At 44.1% G+C, this 16,488-nt stretch overlaps 1 protein-coding gene across 3 annotated transcripts in view; it reads left to right on the forward strand.

Annotated features, from left to right (window-relative positions):
- The first annotated feature begins 540 nt into the window (after positions 1-540).
- Positions 541-16,488, forward strand: part of LOC120017645 (stromal membrane-associated protein 1-like) — a 53,643-nt gene continuing 37,695 nt past the window's right edge. For 2 of the 3 annotated variants that reach the window (XM_038960552.1, XM_038960553.1), the window contains exons 1-4: positions 541-802; positions 5,032-5,165; positions 5,758-5,843; positions 9,579-9,654. In XM_038960552.1, coding sequence (XP_038816480.1) covers positions 685-802; positions 5,032-5,165; positions 5,758-5,843; positions 9,579-9,654 — 414 coding nt within the window. In that variant the 5' untranslated portion in view covers positions 541-684. The remainder of the gene's footprint in view (positions 803-5,031; positions 5,166-5,757; positions 5,844-9,578; positions 9,655-16,488) is intronic. The other variant, XM_038960554.1, reaches the window with a different exon arrangement.

A 16,488-nucleotide genomic window follows, 5' to 3' on the forward strand; every position in this document is an offset into this window, starting at 1 on the left:
GTGGCAGTATAGTGAGGAGCCTGAGAGATGATGGGCGCGTTCGACCTCGCAGACGTGATGGGTACGCAGCCGACTTTAAAGGTGAGACTGACTGAGCTACAAATCACCTTCCATCATAAATAACTATTCAATATTATTTGTAGATGTCAGTCAATCACAATTTACCCATGATATATCACGGTTTTAATGCTCTCGAACACAGCCAATGTCTGCAGTTACACTTTATTGCAAATAAAAGTCAACGGAGTTTAAAGATTCAAAGCCGGATGTTCCCATGTCTGTACGGTTGCCATTAGTTAACACAGCCACAAAGTCAAAATTGGCTGCATCGTAAACATTCTTGAAAGCAAACAATTTGCCTTTCGGTCTTCATTTAAGGTTAGGCACAAGGTTAGTAGTGTGTTGAAGGCTAGGGTTAATGTTATGTTTCAAATCAGTTTTTAGGAATATAAATTGTAGAAATAGGCGTGGTTTATACATTTATGGCTGGGGTAACTAGTGACCACTCATTGGTACTGCTAGCGGAACACAGCCCCCATATTGAGCTTGGCTGCGAGCAGTACGGTTGTAGTAAGCTGCACATACCCAGGGATGGTCTTCCTTTAATGCATTTAAATTAGACACAGATGGTAAGGGTACAGTAGGGGTTTTATTTAGGAACAGTGCACCATAACTTGTTGAGCGATGTCGACGCGGTCGGAGAGAGAGAAAGCCCAGAAACTGAATGAGCAGCATCAGGCCATTCTGTCCAAAATGCTCCGAGAGGACGACAACAAGCACTGCGCTGACTGCGAGGCTAAAGGTAATCTCAGCTGCTGAAATATAGACAGTGAAGCTAGGTTAACCCACCTAGTGGTTGTGGTTCCATATACGCCATCCCATCCAGCCACACATGGGAGTTTGACTTCTGCCTGAGTGTGAATGAGCAAGCTAACAGACATTGGCTAGCTAGCCAAGGTACACCGGTCATTCCATTTGACAGGTTTGTTAGCTTGCTAGCCTAGCACGATGGAAGCAACACAAAAAGCAGGTATTGGCTCCGATGTCCTTCCCTCCAATTTATTTATGAGCGGAAAACAATGTCGGAGACCAGTCTACGATAACGGAGGGTAATCAGTCTCCAGTATTGCCAGCACACAAGCCAACATGGGCGGATAATACAATGCTGATGTAGCAGTGACTGTCAAGCAGGTTTTGATTCAGTTCAGCGAACCACCCATCTGTGATTAATGAATGCCTCTTGCGTCATGATGACGTGTTTTGCTAACATTTACCTTTCGTTTATGGACAGTCCCTATTTTTATTTCACTATCAGCTGCAAGTGTGTTGACCATGACCATGCGAGCAATGATCAGTCAACAGCATGACGTGGCCATATTTCATACTACTGGGTCCTTGCTTTGCCCTCGAGTTTCTCTGGTTGGTCTCAAAGTTAGGCTTTTGAGACGTGACTGTAGTTGCCATAGCTCCGAGAGAGTCCAGTCCAGACTGGTTTTCACGTGGTTGGGGATGCTGTTTTTTTTGATTGACAGAAAGGGCCAATGAACAGCACCGTTTATGGATGATGCTGTAAAATGAGGGAAGCATCCAGGAAGAGGACAGGTGACAACTGACAACTTTGCACTATCCTTTGTCAGACACAAAAGTTGACCCGGCACACACTACACATTGCTCTTTCAAATTCCAGATTCTCCTCCGTCTGAATACAATATATTGTATAGCCTACATGGGTATTATCCCAGGAGTGTGTTATCAAATTTGTGCACAAGACACCCACCCATGGCTAATGGATCCTGGACAAGCTCTAATCTGCAGAATGGTTCTATTTGCTTTCTATTCGTAGCCTATGTAATCCTGCTTTATGTAACGTTGCATTATAGCTCAGTCAGGTAAAAGGAAGTGTCAGTGTTTGTTTATTAAGTGAAAGCTCCACTCAAGCTGCATCCTTGGGTGCTGTATATGTGAATGCTCACACTGCATCCATCTCTTCGTCCATCTCTTCGTCCGCCCACTTTGTGTTTGTAAGTGTGTCTGCATGCGTGCGTGCCTGTGTGAATGGCTCACATGCTCCTGTGTGTGGTGTGTGTATCGTGAGGCATTGTTCCTGTAAATTGTATGTGTGCGTGTGCATAGCCTATGTGTTATGATTGTGATATGATGCTGTCAGCTCATATTTGTTAGCACTGTGTTAGAGAAAATGGAAGGAAAGCGGGAGAGAGAGAGGGATCGTTCTATACTAGGGTTTTGCTTATCTCCTCTCCCCATACTGTCTCTCTCTCTATCTTCTCATTGCCTAAGCTCTGGTTTCTATCTCTCCAGTGTCCACACAATGGGAAAAGAAAATTACCCAGCATCCTTCACTGCATCTCCTTCCATGGCCTACAAGATGGGGCAAAGCAGTGTGTTTCTGTTTTAATGGCTTCCCACCTACAACTCAGGTTTCAGGACAGTCTCCACCATGTTGCTTTACCAGTATCCATGGCTTTGAGATCAGAGCTGGGGTTGTTTGGAGTCTGGACTATACACTTGGGAATTAGTGGTAAGACCTTCGTCAGGCTTAGGGGTCAACTCTTCTCTGCAATCAGAGGAAGATATGTTCAGCTGCTGTCTTCCTCCGTGTTGTCATGCTGCAGTAAGAGTTGATAGTCATTTGACTTCAGACGTCACTGAGTAACAAGGGCTGGAGGCACTCTCGCTTCACTCACTATTTAGTCAAATACGCAAGCTGGCACAGACATGTTGCACTGTCTCTCTTTCTATCAATAGGTCTCTCAATACCACGTATCTGCCCTTTGTGCTTGTGCTGAAGTTAGTATTAGCAAGAGGGCGATGGCATCTCTCTCAACACACACCCCAGAGGCATGTTAACCCATGACTGGAAGGGCAGCCCTCTGATAGGCTGGCCCAGGCCAGGTGGGTGTGGCTCATAGGTTACATCATCAAGCTCCATCTGATCACACACACACACACACTATCAGTTGGCTTTGTTGTGCCTAGCCTACTAAATCCAGACCACACAGGAAGAATGCCTCTCATTTCATTTCCACCTCTGCAGTGAAACGGGGAGAGGGCTAGGTTGTGTGTGTTCCTAGACAGCCAGGACTATGCGTGACAGACCTGCAATAATGGTGAATAGATGGGGTGTTGGCCTGTAGCTTTGACTACTGCAGTGTGATGAGTGACTCACCTGAGCTGCTCAGCTGTAATTCCACCCTGCCTGCCTGTCTCTGTGCCTGTAAACACTGTGTGCACACTGCCCTAAATTCTCAGGGTGTGGTGAACAAATGTTTGTGTATACCTCTACCGTTGCTGTGTCTCAAGGCATATAAGCCTAGGCTAGAACAGAGGGCTTTCCTTTTCCATCATTAGACTATCCTACTTGTGCTGGGACCGTAGCATGTGCTTATTGGTGGGCTATCATCTGGCATGGCAGGGGCACTCTCTCTGCGCTGGCATGATTTTCTCTGTGTTGGCACGCAAGCTTGGCAAGAGGGCCAGATGGGCACAGATGGTTGTTCTGACCCCCCCCCCCCCCCCCCCCTGGATACCCTTCTCTCCCTCTGCGTGCCTGTGGGAGCTGAAGCCCATATATTGTATGGCTCTTGAAGTTAAGAAGCCTCTCCCATCTTCGCTGTGTCCTCATGGGGCCTGCCTACTGTTCCTCTTATCACCAATAGGTGGTGCCAGAAGCCCGATATCTCAGTGGGTGAAAGTCAGGGAATCGATGTAGAGGAAGCCTCATTTTATGATCTCTCAACCCAATACGTTGTGTTACTTCATTTTCTTCAGGGGACAGAAGTAACCTAGTAATTTGAATGTTATCTGATAATGTGGTGGTAGATGCCCAGTCTGCCCTATGGCTCAGCGCCAGTATCCACAAAGCATCTGAGTAGCAGTGCTGATCTAGGATGAGTCTTGCCTTTTAGTTCATAATGAATAAGACTAATATAGACAGATCCTAGATCAGCTCTGGTAATCTGAGATGCTTTGTGGATACAGGACCAGGTGCCTGCATTCACCATAGACATCATTAACACACACACAGTTCAGAGGAATCGGCTCCGACAGATCCAGCTCTGAGACCCGTCAGCAATGGATTAAGTGAATGTCTTTATGCAACAAGTGTTAATACATCAAACCGCATCATGTCGAACCGAAATGCTTTGGTTCATTCCTCGAATGAAACCGACTCTACCGAACTGACTCTACTGAACACGGCAGGCCTTCTCTGGGGACTAGTGCCACAGCCTTGCAACCTAACCTGGACTGCACTGCATCCAGCCACCACCAGGGAGCAGCAGCGCGCTGTTCTCCAGTGCTGGAGGTAGAACTTGTCCCCTTACCCACAAATCTAAGATCAGATAGGCCTGCTAACACTAACCTTTAGGCCCCATTGGTTAGGATTAGCAGGCCTATCAGATCTTAGATCAGTTCAGGGGGGTGACACATATCTAGCCTAACCCTGTATCAGTGGCTGAGTGCAACTTGATCTACTGCAACTTGTTCCTCAAGCACTTTGTCATTGATTGGGTGGAATTAATTTTCCACAGCTTTGAACAATGGTGACACAGACAAGGCCAGGAGTAGGAAGATGCTGAGACGACCTGTCAGTGTCTTCTGGAGAACTGTCATCTACAGCCACCAGCTTCCCTGTTCTACGAACACACACACACACACACACCAAGCCCTGTCCTCAGTTTGATGGCAGTGGCCTTAATTTCAAGCTTGGCTGCTTGTCTCCACTAGTTTGAAAGCTACACTGTCACTCACCGAGGCTCCAGGGGTGTGTGTGTGTGTGTGTGTGTGGGGGGGGGGGGGGTTGTTAGGTTGGCTGATCAGGTCTATAGTCAGTCAGTGGTTGATCTTTGGCAGGGGGTTCTGACTAATCAGCTAATCAATGCTCTTTAGTCTGGACCACGCTTAGCCTAATTGAATGAATCAGTGTTTTAATGCTGGGCTGGAACAAAAACTGTTACACTCCTGGAGTTGGTACAGTAGCAGAATAATAACTGTGTGTCTGCCTCTGTGTAGGTCCGCGATGGGCGTCGTGGAACCTGGGGGTCTTCATGTGTATCCGCTGTGCTGGCATCCACAGGAACCTGGGCGTCCACATCTCCAGAGTCAAATCTGTCAACCTGGACCAATGGACCCAAGAACAGATCCAGGTACCATGGGGTGTGCGTTTTATGGGGGTGTGTGACGGACAATGAGGTCTGTGGGTGGTTTTTGGGGTGTTTTGGTTGCGGCTGAGTGTGTGTGTGTGTGTGTGTGTGTGTGTGAATTAGACAGATGAAGAAAAAATGGTGTGTTTGAGGATGGGGGGGGGATTAAATTAAACCCAAAGTGTAGGCCTGTCTGTGGTTTGTTGAGGAGTTGTATGTCAGGGTAGATGGAGCTTGCATCTCTCTCTGAATGTTAATTGCTGTTTTAATGGCTAATTAATTCCTGATGGGTAATTATTCCAACTTTAGCTCATTCATTCCTCCTATCAAATCCATCATTCTCCTCATCTTCTGTGTGTGTGGTGGGGGGGGGGGGGGCTGCCTGCCTGTTTGTGTATGTGTGTCATTACCAAGTACAAACTGACTAGAATGTAAATATAACATTTCAAAGCAGTTGTGGTGACACTTTCTCACTTTCTTTTAATTCCATTTGTTTTGAAGACCTTGCCCTCTGCTTGAATATGTGATGCATTATGAAGCTAGAGATGTCTAATGATATATTCAAGGCTGTTATCTCTCTCTCCCGTGTGTGTAGAGTATGGTAGACATGGGGAACAACAAGGCCAAACAGCTGTACGAAGCCCACCTCCCAGACACCTTCAGACGTCCGCAGACCGACCAGTATCCTCTCGTCTCCCTCTCTCTGTGTGTGTTTAGTAATAATGAACCCCTCTGTGTGCATCTGCATTTGACCAGCACCCATCACAACACAGTTCCTCTTCCCATGTCACTTTGGACCCAGTTGTGATGACACATTTGGACACGGCCCCTTTGCGTGCATATGGGTTGTATAGGAGAGTGTAAGGCAGCATGGTATCTGGGCTGCCTGCTGTTCAGACAGGACAGATGTGTGTTCTTGATAACAGCTGTTCCTGTTCAAACTCCGACTCAATTCACACGGTCTGCCTGGTTCAAGTCTCTAATAAATCATCTGGTGCCTAGCTTTGTCGGGGGATGGGCATCAGTTTAGCCTTTTTGATGGCTCCTGCTACTTCTGACAGTAGTTCAAAGCCGTAGGGGTCGAACTAGCTAGACTAATTGGTAGGTAGGTCAAATGTGTAGGCCTACGTATTCATTGTGTGGGTAGTTGGAGTATTTGAAATAAGGCTGTGTTTCTCTTTGCTTTCATGTTGTCCTTCTCCCCCTCACCTTTTTTGTTAAAGTGCCTTTCCTTTTTCATGGTTCCTTTGTCTGTCTGTATTTTCTTCACTCCCATCTTGCCCATTTCCTTTTATGTTACTTCTCTGTTGTCAGGTTTGCTCGTCTCTCTCTCTTTTTTCAAATTCAATTCAGTAGACTTTGACATGGCAAGTTAAATTACTTACAGTACTAGTCAAAAGTTTGGACACCAACTCATTCTATGGTTTTTCTTTATTTTCTACATTGTAGAATAATAGTGACATCAAAAATATGAAATAACACATGTAATCATGTAGTAACCAAAAAAGTGTTAAACAAATCAAAATATATTTGAGATTCTTCAAAGTAGCCACCCTTGATGACAGCTTTGCACACTCTTGGAATTCTCTCAACCAGCTTCATGAGGTAGTCTCCTGGAATGCATTTCAATTAACAGGTGTGCCTTAAGTTCATTTGTCAAAATTCTTTCTTTCCTTAATGCGTTTGAGCCAATCAGTTGTGTTGTGACAAGGTAGGGGTGGTATACAGAAGATAGCCCTATTTGGTAAAATACCAAGTCCATATTATGGCATGAACAGCTCAAATATGCAAAGAGAATTGACTGACCTTCATGTCTTAAAGTAATCTGGAAGATTTCAAGACCTTTAAAAGTTTCTTCAAGTGCAGTCGCAAAAACCATCTAGCGCTATGATGAAACTGGCTCTCATGAGGACCGCAACAGGAAAGGAAGACCCAGAGTTAACTCTGCTGCAGAGGATAAGTTCATTAGAGTTATAAGCTTCAGAAATTGCATCCCAAATAAATGTTTCACAGAGTTCAAGTAACAGACACATCTCAACATCAACTGTTCAGAGGAGACTGTGTGAATCAGGCCTTCATGGTTGAATTGCTACAAATAAACCACTACTAAAGGACACCAATAAGAAGAGACTGGTGGAAGTGCGTCTTTTGGTCTGATGTGTCCAAATTTGAGATTTTTGGTTCCAACCGCCGTGTCTTTGTGAGACACAGAGTAGGTGAACGGATTATCTCTGCATATGTGGTTCCCACCGTGAATCATGTAGGAGGAGGTGTGGGGGTGCTTTGCTGGTGACACTGTCAGTAATTTATTTAGAATTCAAGACGTACTTAACCAGCATTGCTACCACAGCATTCTGCAGCAATACGCCACCCCATCTGGTTTGCGCTTACTGGGGCTATAATTTGTTTTTCAACAGGACAAAGACCCAACACACCTCCAGGCTGTGTAAGGGCTATTTGACCAAGAAGGAGAGTGCTGCATCAGATGACCTGGCCTCCACAATCACCCGACCTCAACCAAATTGAGGTGGTTTGGATGATTTGGACTGCAGAGTGAAGGAAAAGCAACCAACAAGTGCTCTGAATATGTAGGAACTCCTTCAAGACTGTTGGAAAAGCATTCCTGGTGAAGCTGGTTGAGAGAATGCCAAGCGTGTGCAAAGCTGTCAAGACAAAGGGTGGATACTTTGAAGAATATAAAATGTATTTAGATTTGTTTTAATACTATTTTTTTTTTACTACTTGATTCCATATGTGTTCATAGTTTTGATGTCTTCACTATTATTCTACAAAATAGTAAAAATAAAGAAAAACCCTTGAATGAGTAGTTGTCAACTTTTGACTGGTACTGTACATTGTCAAAGTACACACAACAACAATGGTGGGACCAACAGCAATAAGGCATCAGTAATAATAGTAGTTGTGGAAATAGTATTACCACTAACAGCAACAACAATATGAATGTGAATAATAATAAACTAAAGCCATAGTAGTAGGGAACTCTCAATATGACTGAAAGGCCTCATGGCATGGTATGAAAGCCAAAACATATTGACAAATATTATTGACATTGCATTCTGTCTGTCTTTCTTTCCCCCTCCCCCCTTCAGCTCTGGCCTCTGACTCGTCTCCATGTAAATTCCAGCATGAATAAAGATGTGCCTACAGGAGCAGCATCCGAATATATTCACGCACCACTTTTTCTTGAGGGTGTTTGGGCCTGCTTTGACAGCGACCTCCCTTCGCTTGTTTTTCTGCATTGTGAATTTCAGTCTTTCCCTTTCTTTCCTCCCCTGCCTCTGTAATTAGGCCATTCAGAAACATTCAATGCCGTCTTGGTAAGCAACTCCAGTGTATATTTGGCCTTGTGTTTTAGGTTATTGTCCTACTGAAAGGAGAATTTGTCTCCCAGTGTCTGTTGGAAAGCAGACCGAACCAGGTTTTTGTCTAGGATTTCACCTGTGCTTAGCTGTATTCCATTTCTGTTAATCCTGGAAAACTTCCTAGTCCTTGCCGATTACAAGCATACCCATAACATGATGCAGCCACCACCATACTTGAAAATATGAAGAGTGATGTGTTGTGTTGGATTTGCACCAAACATAACACTTTATTTAGGACACACAGTTAATATCTTTGTCACTTTATTGCAAACAGGATGCATGTTTTGGAATATTTGTTTATTCTGTACAGGTTTCCTTCCTTTCAGTCTGTCATTTCGGTTAGTATTGAGGAGTAACTATTGTGGATCACAATTGCCCTAAAGAAGAAATCCCTGAGTGGTTATTGTCCTCTCCGGCAACTGACTAAGGAAGGACGCCTGTATCTTTCGTAGTGACTGGGTGTATTGATACACCATCCAAAGTGTAATTAATAACTTCACCATGCTCTAAGGGATATTCTTTGTCTTTTTTCTTTACCTATCTACCAATAACATCCTTCTTTGCTAGGCATTGGAAACCTCCCTGGTCTTTGTGGTTCAATCTGTGTTTGAAATTCACCGCTTGACTGAGGGAACTTACGGATAATTGTATGTGTGGGGTACAGAGATAAGGTAGTCATTCAAAAGTCACGTTAAACACGATTGCACACAGAGTGAGTCCATGCAACTAATTATGTGACTTGTTCAGCACATTTTTACTCCTGAATTTATTTAGGCTTGCTCTAACACAGGAATACTTATTGAAGGTCTAATGTCTAAAAAATGTCTAAAGATATAATTCCACTTCGATATTATGGGGTATTGTGTGTAGACCAGTGACACAAAATCTCAATTTAATCCATTTTAAATTCAGGCTGTAACACAACAAAATGTAGAAAAAGTCAAGGGGTGTGAATACTTTCTGAAGGCACTGTAATACATAGCTGTGTGTGACTGTGTGTACTACAGTGTCATTCCCTAACCCCTGACCTCAGAGCAGTAGAGTTCTTCATCCGGGATAAGTACGAAAGGAAGAAATACTACGACCAGAACGGCCTCAAAACAGCTTCAGTAAGTGTGTATGCATACACACACACACACTGTCCACAACACTGATCTGTTACACAGCAATTGGCACGAATAATTGGTGTGTGTCTGTGTACATACCATTATTTGTGTGGGGTTTGTATGTGAATGGGAGTTCTTTGTGAGAGGCATGTTTGTGTGTCTGGCTGCATATACAGCAGTGTTCATGTTGGCACCCTTTTTAAAATCTTAGTCATTTTGTCTCAAATATAATTAAGTCACATTTTTGTCGTTTAGTTATTGTCTAGTTATTGTCAAAATGACAGTGGGCCATTTTAGTCAACTAGTAACATATTAGTCACGTCACATTTGTATTGCCCCATTAATTTATAGTCAACATAAATCACTGACTTCCTTGTGCACAAACATACATAGCCTTGTCCTACCAACATCTTTTTCTGCATGACTTCCTATCGCATGATTTTCTTCCCAACAGCCAAATTGGCAGAAGAATAGATTACTCTGCAGCAGATAAAACATCTGACCTCTTGACAGGGCTCCAACTTTGTTTCAGTGGCCCCAGCCCATGATTTTGTCGCACCAGTAGAAAACGAAGTGGCATCACACAATAGAAAACATCTATCATTCACCTTAGAAAGTAATCCGCAGTGCTTTAGACTGTGTGTAATAGACTATTAAGATTGTAGGCTATTCAACAACAAAAAAAGTTGTTTCATCTAACATGTCCAAGCAGGAATGCATGGTTCAAGATCATTTGATGTGCAACCAAATCCAGTTATTTGTCTTGAATTGTGAGTTGACAATAGGGTATTGTTGTTATATTATAATGTTAAAATAGGGTTACAGAATTTTCAGACTTTTAATTTTTCAATAGAGATGTAGGAAGATTCACCTTTATGTGCATAAATATCATAGGCTAATTTATTTTAGGGCTTATTCACCACATGAGGAAGTGAAAACTCAAAACACATTAGAGCGATTGCTAACAGTAAATAGAATACCCACTGCTAATAGCCATGTATTAATCTAACAGTAAATGTAATGTCTTAAAAAGCGTTGCAATTGTAGGTTTGCTACCCAATGGACTGGCAATGGCCGATGAGCAATTGCTCATTTTGCGCGCTTCGTATCTTAACGCTAGACCCGCTGGGCCTCGAGGGACCTAATGAGCAGTCACTCTGACTGCAACATTTGAAACAGTTTCATTCATATTTCATATATGCCGTCGCAGAAATAATCATTTGCTTGTGTTCAAGAAGTTTCCTTTCATTTAAACGTTTTTCTTAAATACTTTGTAGTGAATTCTTTCGTCATGTTTTTTTCCCCCATCATATTTTAATGATCTTGTAGAAAACACACAAGAAGTATTATAACCATCATAATCATGAAAGCCAGATAGGCCTTTCACGTACATGCCCTTATGTCAGTCAGTCATCAGTCAAAAAGAGAGGGTCTCCTGAAATCAGTCACCAGCAACACAACATTGGGGTAGGTGCATGTCTGACATCAATGTGTGCGCAATTACTATGATAATTTTTCAGAAATGTACCATATTAAATTGATAAATACTGTTGACAAAGTAGGCTATGGTGTAATGGAATGATTTTGCCTTGTTTTGTCATAGTGTTATGACAGTGTTATGACCATATTATGACAGGTTGACGAGTTGTCAGCTGTTATGACGTATTAAGAATTGGTTATGACCGTGTCATAGCGTGTTATGACGCTGTGTGTCAACTAAAGTGTTTCTGATATTAAATACAGCACCGGAAAGATACAGCGAGAGTGACATGACAGCAATCGATACGATACAGATGTTATCAAATGTAACATCAAATGCCAGGAAATTAGAACGGTATCAATTCTGTGTGGTGTGCTTTCTGAAACCATCCCTACATGGTAGTTGATGAATTGGTCTAAATGTATCTTTAGCAGATGCTAAATGAATACGACCATGATCTAAAGTAAACAAATGTAGAATCCCATCAGATGATATTAGTGAGGCTGTGACAGAGCAGAGGCAGGCCTGCGTGCTGACCTTGGTGACCTCGGTGACCAGATGCGGGTGGGTCTCCTTCAGACGAGAGATGGAGCTGTGACTCAGACCTCCCACCACAGCATATTAAAGTTCTGCAGAGAGAGGGAGATTACTGTAAACGAACATACCTGAAACAAGTTTGTTCCAATACCGTATCTAAACCAACATCAATTAATCTCTCTTTACATTGTGCTTATGCAGTCAATAACGTCAGGGGAGTGTGCTTTAACATCTGTCAAGTAAAGTGATAGCAATATGGTAATCTTGTAAAAAGAAAATGTAAGTAAAGTCATATGACTTCACATGAGATTTATCTTTAATTTTATCTCCAGTTTTCTTTAAAAAAAATAGGGCAGCATATGTTAGAAATGTCTACATTTAGATTTTGGTGAGCTTAATAGGCACACTTACCCACAGAAAGCTGAGAACAACAGTAGTTGCTACCAAAAGATTTGGGATTTTGAAATGTTATCCAATCAGAAGCCTTTTTCTCTTTCCTGGAGCGCACATCAAGTGGCTCGCTTGTCCCAGCAGCAGGTCCCAGTTGATCAGGGGCTGGGCAGACAATTTCAATACAGGAATCATGAGGATAATACACTTTACTGTTTGACCAAATCATGGTTTTACCCCCCCCCCCCCCCCCCCCCTCAAAAAAATAGGACATTTTGATACTTTTGAGTGAGGTGACCATCTAATGAATGCTTAGCTCGCGTGCAACCTTTTTACAAATTTAACTCCGAGGCAAGTCAAAGGGTTGCAAAATGCCACTAAATGGTCAGTTTGGAGCTTTGCCCCTTGACATACTGTAGTTGTATTGTAATTAAAGTGTTCTAAGTCGGGGTCTGATAGGTTGCTGCAAACTACTAGCTAGCGTTGTTAATCTGTTTTAGCCAACCTGAGCGTAGCACTTTCAGTTGTCTCTTGAGGTCAGTAGTATTTCTTCCCCCCCGTCAATTTGTGGGTGCAAACGCTGCTCCTGTGGAAACGTTGCATTTTGTCTTGTTTGAATCTATTCGATAAGTAAAGTTGCTCCAAACATCGGCCTCTTTTCTACCGGGAGCTTTAACCACATGGCGTGTGCCTTTTATTTGCGTCTATGATTTGTTGCCGCCAGATTGCAGATAACACTGAAAAGATCTCAACCGCTCCAAAAACTCTTGTCCAGTCCACTTACTCGTCTGATTTTAGTCACAGAGATCATTTAGTCTTGTTTCGTTTTCGTCAACCCAAATGTAAAAAAACATTTTCATTTAGTTATAGTTTTTCTAGGTCTATTTAGTCAGATCGTCTCGTCAAATGCCACTGAAAAATAGGTGTTTGACATTTTTGTCACTATTTTAGTTGACGAAATTAAAACTTTTATACTGGTCTCAGAAGAAAAGTATGTATGGATTAAATGCATGCCCAGCTCTCGGTGTGTGTGTGTGTGTGTGTGCATATGCACATATCTCTCAGATCACTGAGTGTCTAAAGCCCATTTTCCACCTGAGGCCTAACCCTCTCCCCCGTCCACTCACACCTGCTACCTAGCATAAGCCTGATAGCCTTGCTGACACACATGATGTATGCAGACTCATACTCTCACATCTGTCTCTGTCTCGCGCCTCTCTCTCTGTCTCTCTCAGGCTCTGCCAGCAGGAGTACTCTGATCTAGGATCTGTCTGTCTCTGTCTCTCTCAGGCTCTGCCAGCAGGAGTACTCTGATCTAGGATCTGTCTGTCTCTGTCTTTCTGTCTCTCAGGCTCTGCCAGCAGGAGTACTCTGATCTAGGATCTGTCTGTCTCTCTCAGGCTCTGCCAGCAGGAGTACTCTGATCTAGGATCTGTCTGTCTCAGGCTCTGCCAGCAGGAGTACTCTGATCTAGGACCTGTCTGTCTCTGTCTCTCTCAGGCTCTGCCAGCAGGAGTACTCTGATCTAGGATCTGTCTGTCTCTGTCTCTCGGTCTCTCTCAGGCTCTGCCAGCAGGAGTACTCTGATCTAGGACCTGTCTGTCTCTGTCTTTCTGTCTCTCTCAGGCTCTGCCAGCAGGAGTACTCTGATCTAGGATATGTCTGTCTCTGTCTTTCTGTCTCTCTCAGGCTCTGCCAGCAGGAGTACTCTGATCTAGGACCTGTCTGTCTCTGTCTTTCTGTCTCTCTCAGGCTCTGCCAGCAGGAGTACTCTGATCTAGGATCTGTCTGTCTCTGTCTCTCTGTCTCTCTCAGGCTCTGCCAGCAGGAGTACTCTGATCTAGGATCTGTCTGTCTCTGTCTCTCTGTCTCTCTCAGGCTCTGCCAGCAGGAGTACTCTGATCTAGGATCTGTCTCTGCCAGCCACACAGATGCTGCCTTCTATATGTAAATTAATTATTAAAAACAACTCATTATCACTTTAAGTCATTTTGCGCGGATGGCGGTTGGGATCACGTAGTGTGTGTGTTAAGAGAGCTCTGAAAATATTTCTGGTTGGGTAGACACCTGTGTATAAGGTTTTACTGTATGTGTGTGTTAATTTGTGCATATGTGAACTTACATCGTGTGTGTGTGTGTGCTTGAGGTGAGTGTGTGAAAGACAGAATAGAGCCCTTGTGTCTAGTCCAACATCCATCACTGAGATAACAATGATGCATTGTGGGTATGAACACATCTGATGTAACAGTCCTTGCATGAGCCCATTGTTCTGCCATGAATGCCATAGTACTGTCTGTGTGTCTTTGTTCGTGTCTGTGTCTGTGTCTGTGTGTGTGTGTGTGTGTGTGTGTGTGTGTGTGTGTGTGTGTGTGTGTGTGTGTGTGTGTGTGTGTGTGTGTGTGTGTGTGTGTGTGTGTGTGTGTGTGCGCGCTCAACACTGAAGTCAACAAGACCTCACAATCTCGCTGTCTAAGACTACCTGACACTCCTGGGACAATCACTGTTTCCAAATGCCCAGAGAGAGATGGTGACAAGGGGGTTGAGACAAGATAGAGAAAGAGATGCAGCAAATCCCAAAATGAACTCTTGGCCCCTATCCCCTAGGCCAGGGGTATTCAACTCCCGGAGCCTGCTGCTTTTCTGTTCTACCTGATCATTAATTGCACCCACCTGGTGTCCCAGGTCTAAATCAGTCCCTGATTAGAGGGAAACAATAATAAAGAAAATGCAGTGGAACTGGCTTAGAGGTCCAGAATTGAGTTTGAGGGCCCTAGCAAATATAGTGAAAATGTCATCGAGACAATTCGAGAGATGCTGTCCTAACTAGGTAAAATCACATCAAACAGGGTGTCTGTAGAGATGAACCCGGCACTCTCGGTCCGGAAAACGCTATTGGTGTGTACGAGCCCTAACACTACACCCCTGCCCTGCCTCTGATGCCAACACATTTTAATCTCCTTCACCAGCTCTGTTCTCTCTCTCTGTTCTCTCTGTTCTCTCTCTCTCTCCCTCACTCTCTCTCGCCCTCATTCCCTCACTCTCTCACTCTCTCTCACTCCTCAGCTCCATCCTAAATGTGCCTGTTAATGCTGCTTCTCTGTCTCCGTTCTCCGTATCAAAGTAAGAGAAGAAAAAAACAATGGAACAAAAATCTCACTCAAGAAAATCCCCTGAATGGTTTTTTTACTTTACTTTTTATCCAGAGGTGTGAGAGAGGCTGGTTTGATGAATAACTGAGAAGGAAATTGCTAAAAATTCACTTTAGATAGACTTGCTCCGTGTGTGTTCTCCCCTCAGGTAGTTTAGAGAGCGGAAGAGGAGGAAAGAGAAGGGGGGGGAGAGAAACACAGATTTGGAATATAATGCAAGCTCTCTCTTGCTTTCTCTGAACTCAAGCTCTGCCTACCTCCAGGCGCCGATTGCCAACGAACGCTAGTGCCGTTTTGCTATCAGCCTAAACAGCACTGTATGCAGGTCTGGGCAGGTCTGGCTAGGGAGATAGGGGAGCAAAACTAAGTTATCCTGTGTTGATGTGCTATCAGTGCATCTTCAGTTAGGCTGTGACCTACTGAGGTTGGCCAAGAGAAGCTAGGAGAAGCCTAGTGGGCAGTAAATAGTAGAGGGTTTCTGTCTCTCTCTATGGCTCTTTTGTCTCTTAGGGAGGTCAGGGTTGAGTAGGGCTGTCACTCAGGTGATCAAGTAGAGCCACTTGACTTGGCCCACGCAGAAAAGGCCTTTGTTGTTTCAAATACACACACACAGGATTGTTCTAGCCTAAGGCATGTGTGTGATTGCTCAAATCATTCACCATATGAGTTTTCATCTACTTCTGTATCTTATGGGAGTGTGTGTGACCTTCTGGTGAATGTGCTGACAGTCTCTTCCTCCGACTCTACTAGGCTGGGGAGTAAGAACACCCCAGCTTCCACTACTGGCTGTCTACTAACCCTCCCCTTTTCATCTCTCCCTCCCCACTCCCTCTCTCCCTCTGTTTTCCCTTCTTGTGTCCTCTGCCTGCCTCCTTTCTTCTTTCTGTTTCTTTCCCTGTCCTGCCTCTAACCACTCTCTCTACCCCATCCCTTTTTTCTCTCTCCTTCCCTCGATCTTTCTCCCGGGCAGAAGTCGTCTGATGCCGCTGCCTTCTCTACCTCTCCCGCCTCACAGGCTGCTGAGAAGAACAGACAGGAGGTCTGATGTTTTGCCGTCGTGCCACCCGGTGTTGCTAAAAGCTGCTTCTGTGTGCTGATCCTTTCTGTGTGCTGATCCTTTCTGTGTGCTGGTCCTTTCTGTGTGCTGGTCCTTTCTGTGTGCTGGTCCTTTCTGTGTGCTGATCCTTTCTGTGTGCTGATCCTTTCTGTGTGCTGATCCTTTCTGTGTGCTGGTCCTTTCTGTGTGCTGGTCCTTTCTGTGTGCTGGTCCTTTCTGTGTGC

This window comes from Salvelinus namaycush, chromosome 22, assembly GCF_016432855.1.
Source record: "Salvelinus namaycush isolate Seneca chromosome 22, SaNama_1.0, whole genome shotgun sequence".
Lineage (NCBI taxonomy): Eukaryota > Metazoa > Chordata > Actinopteri > Salmoniformes > Salmonidae > Salvelinus > Salvelinus namaycush.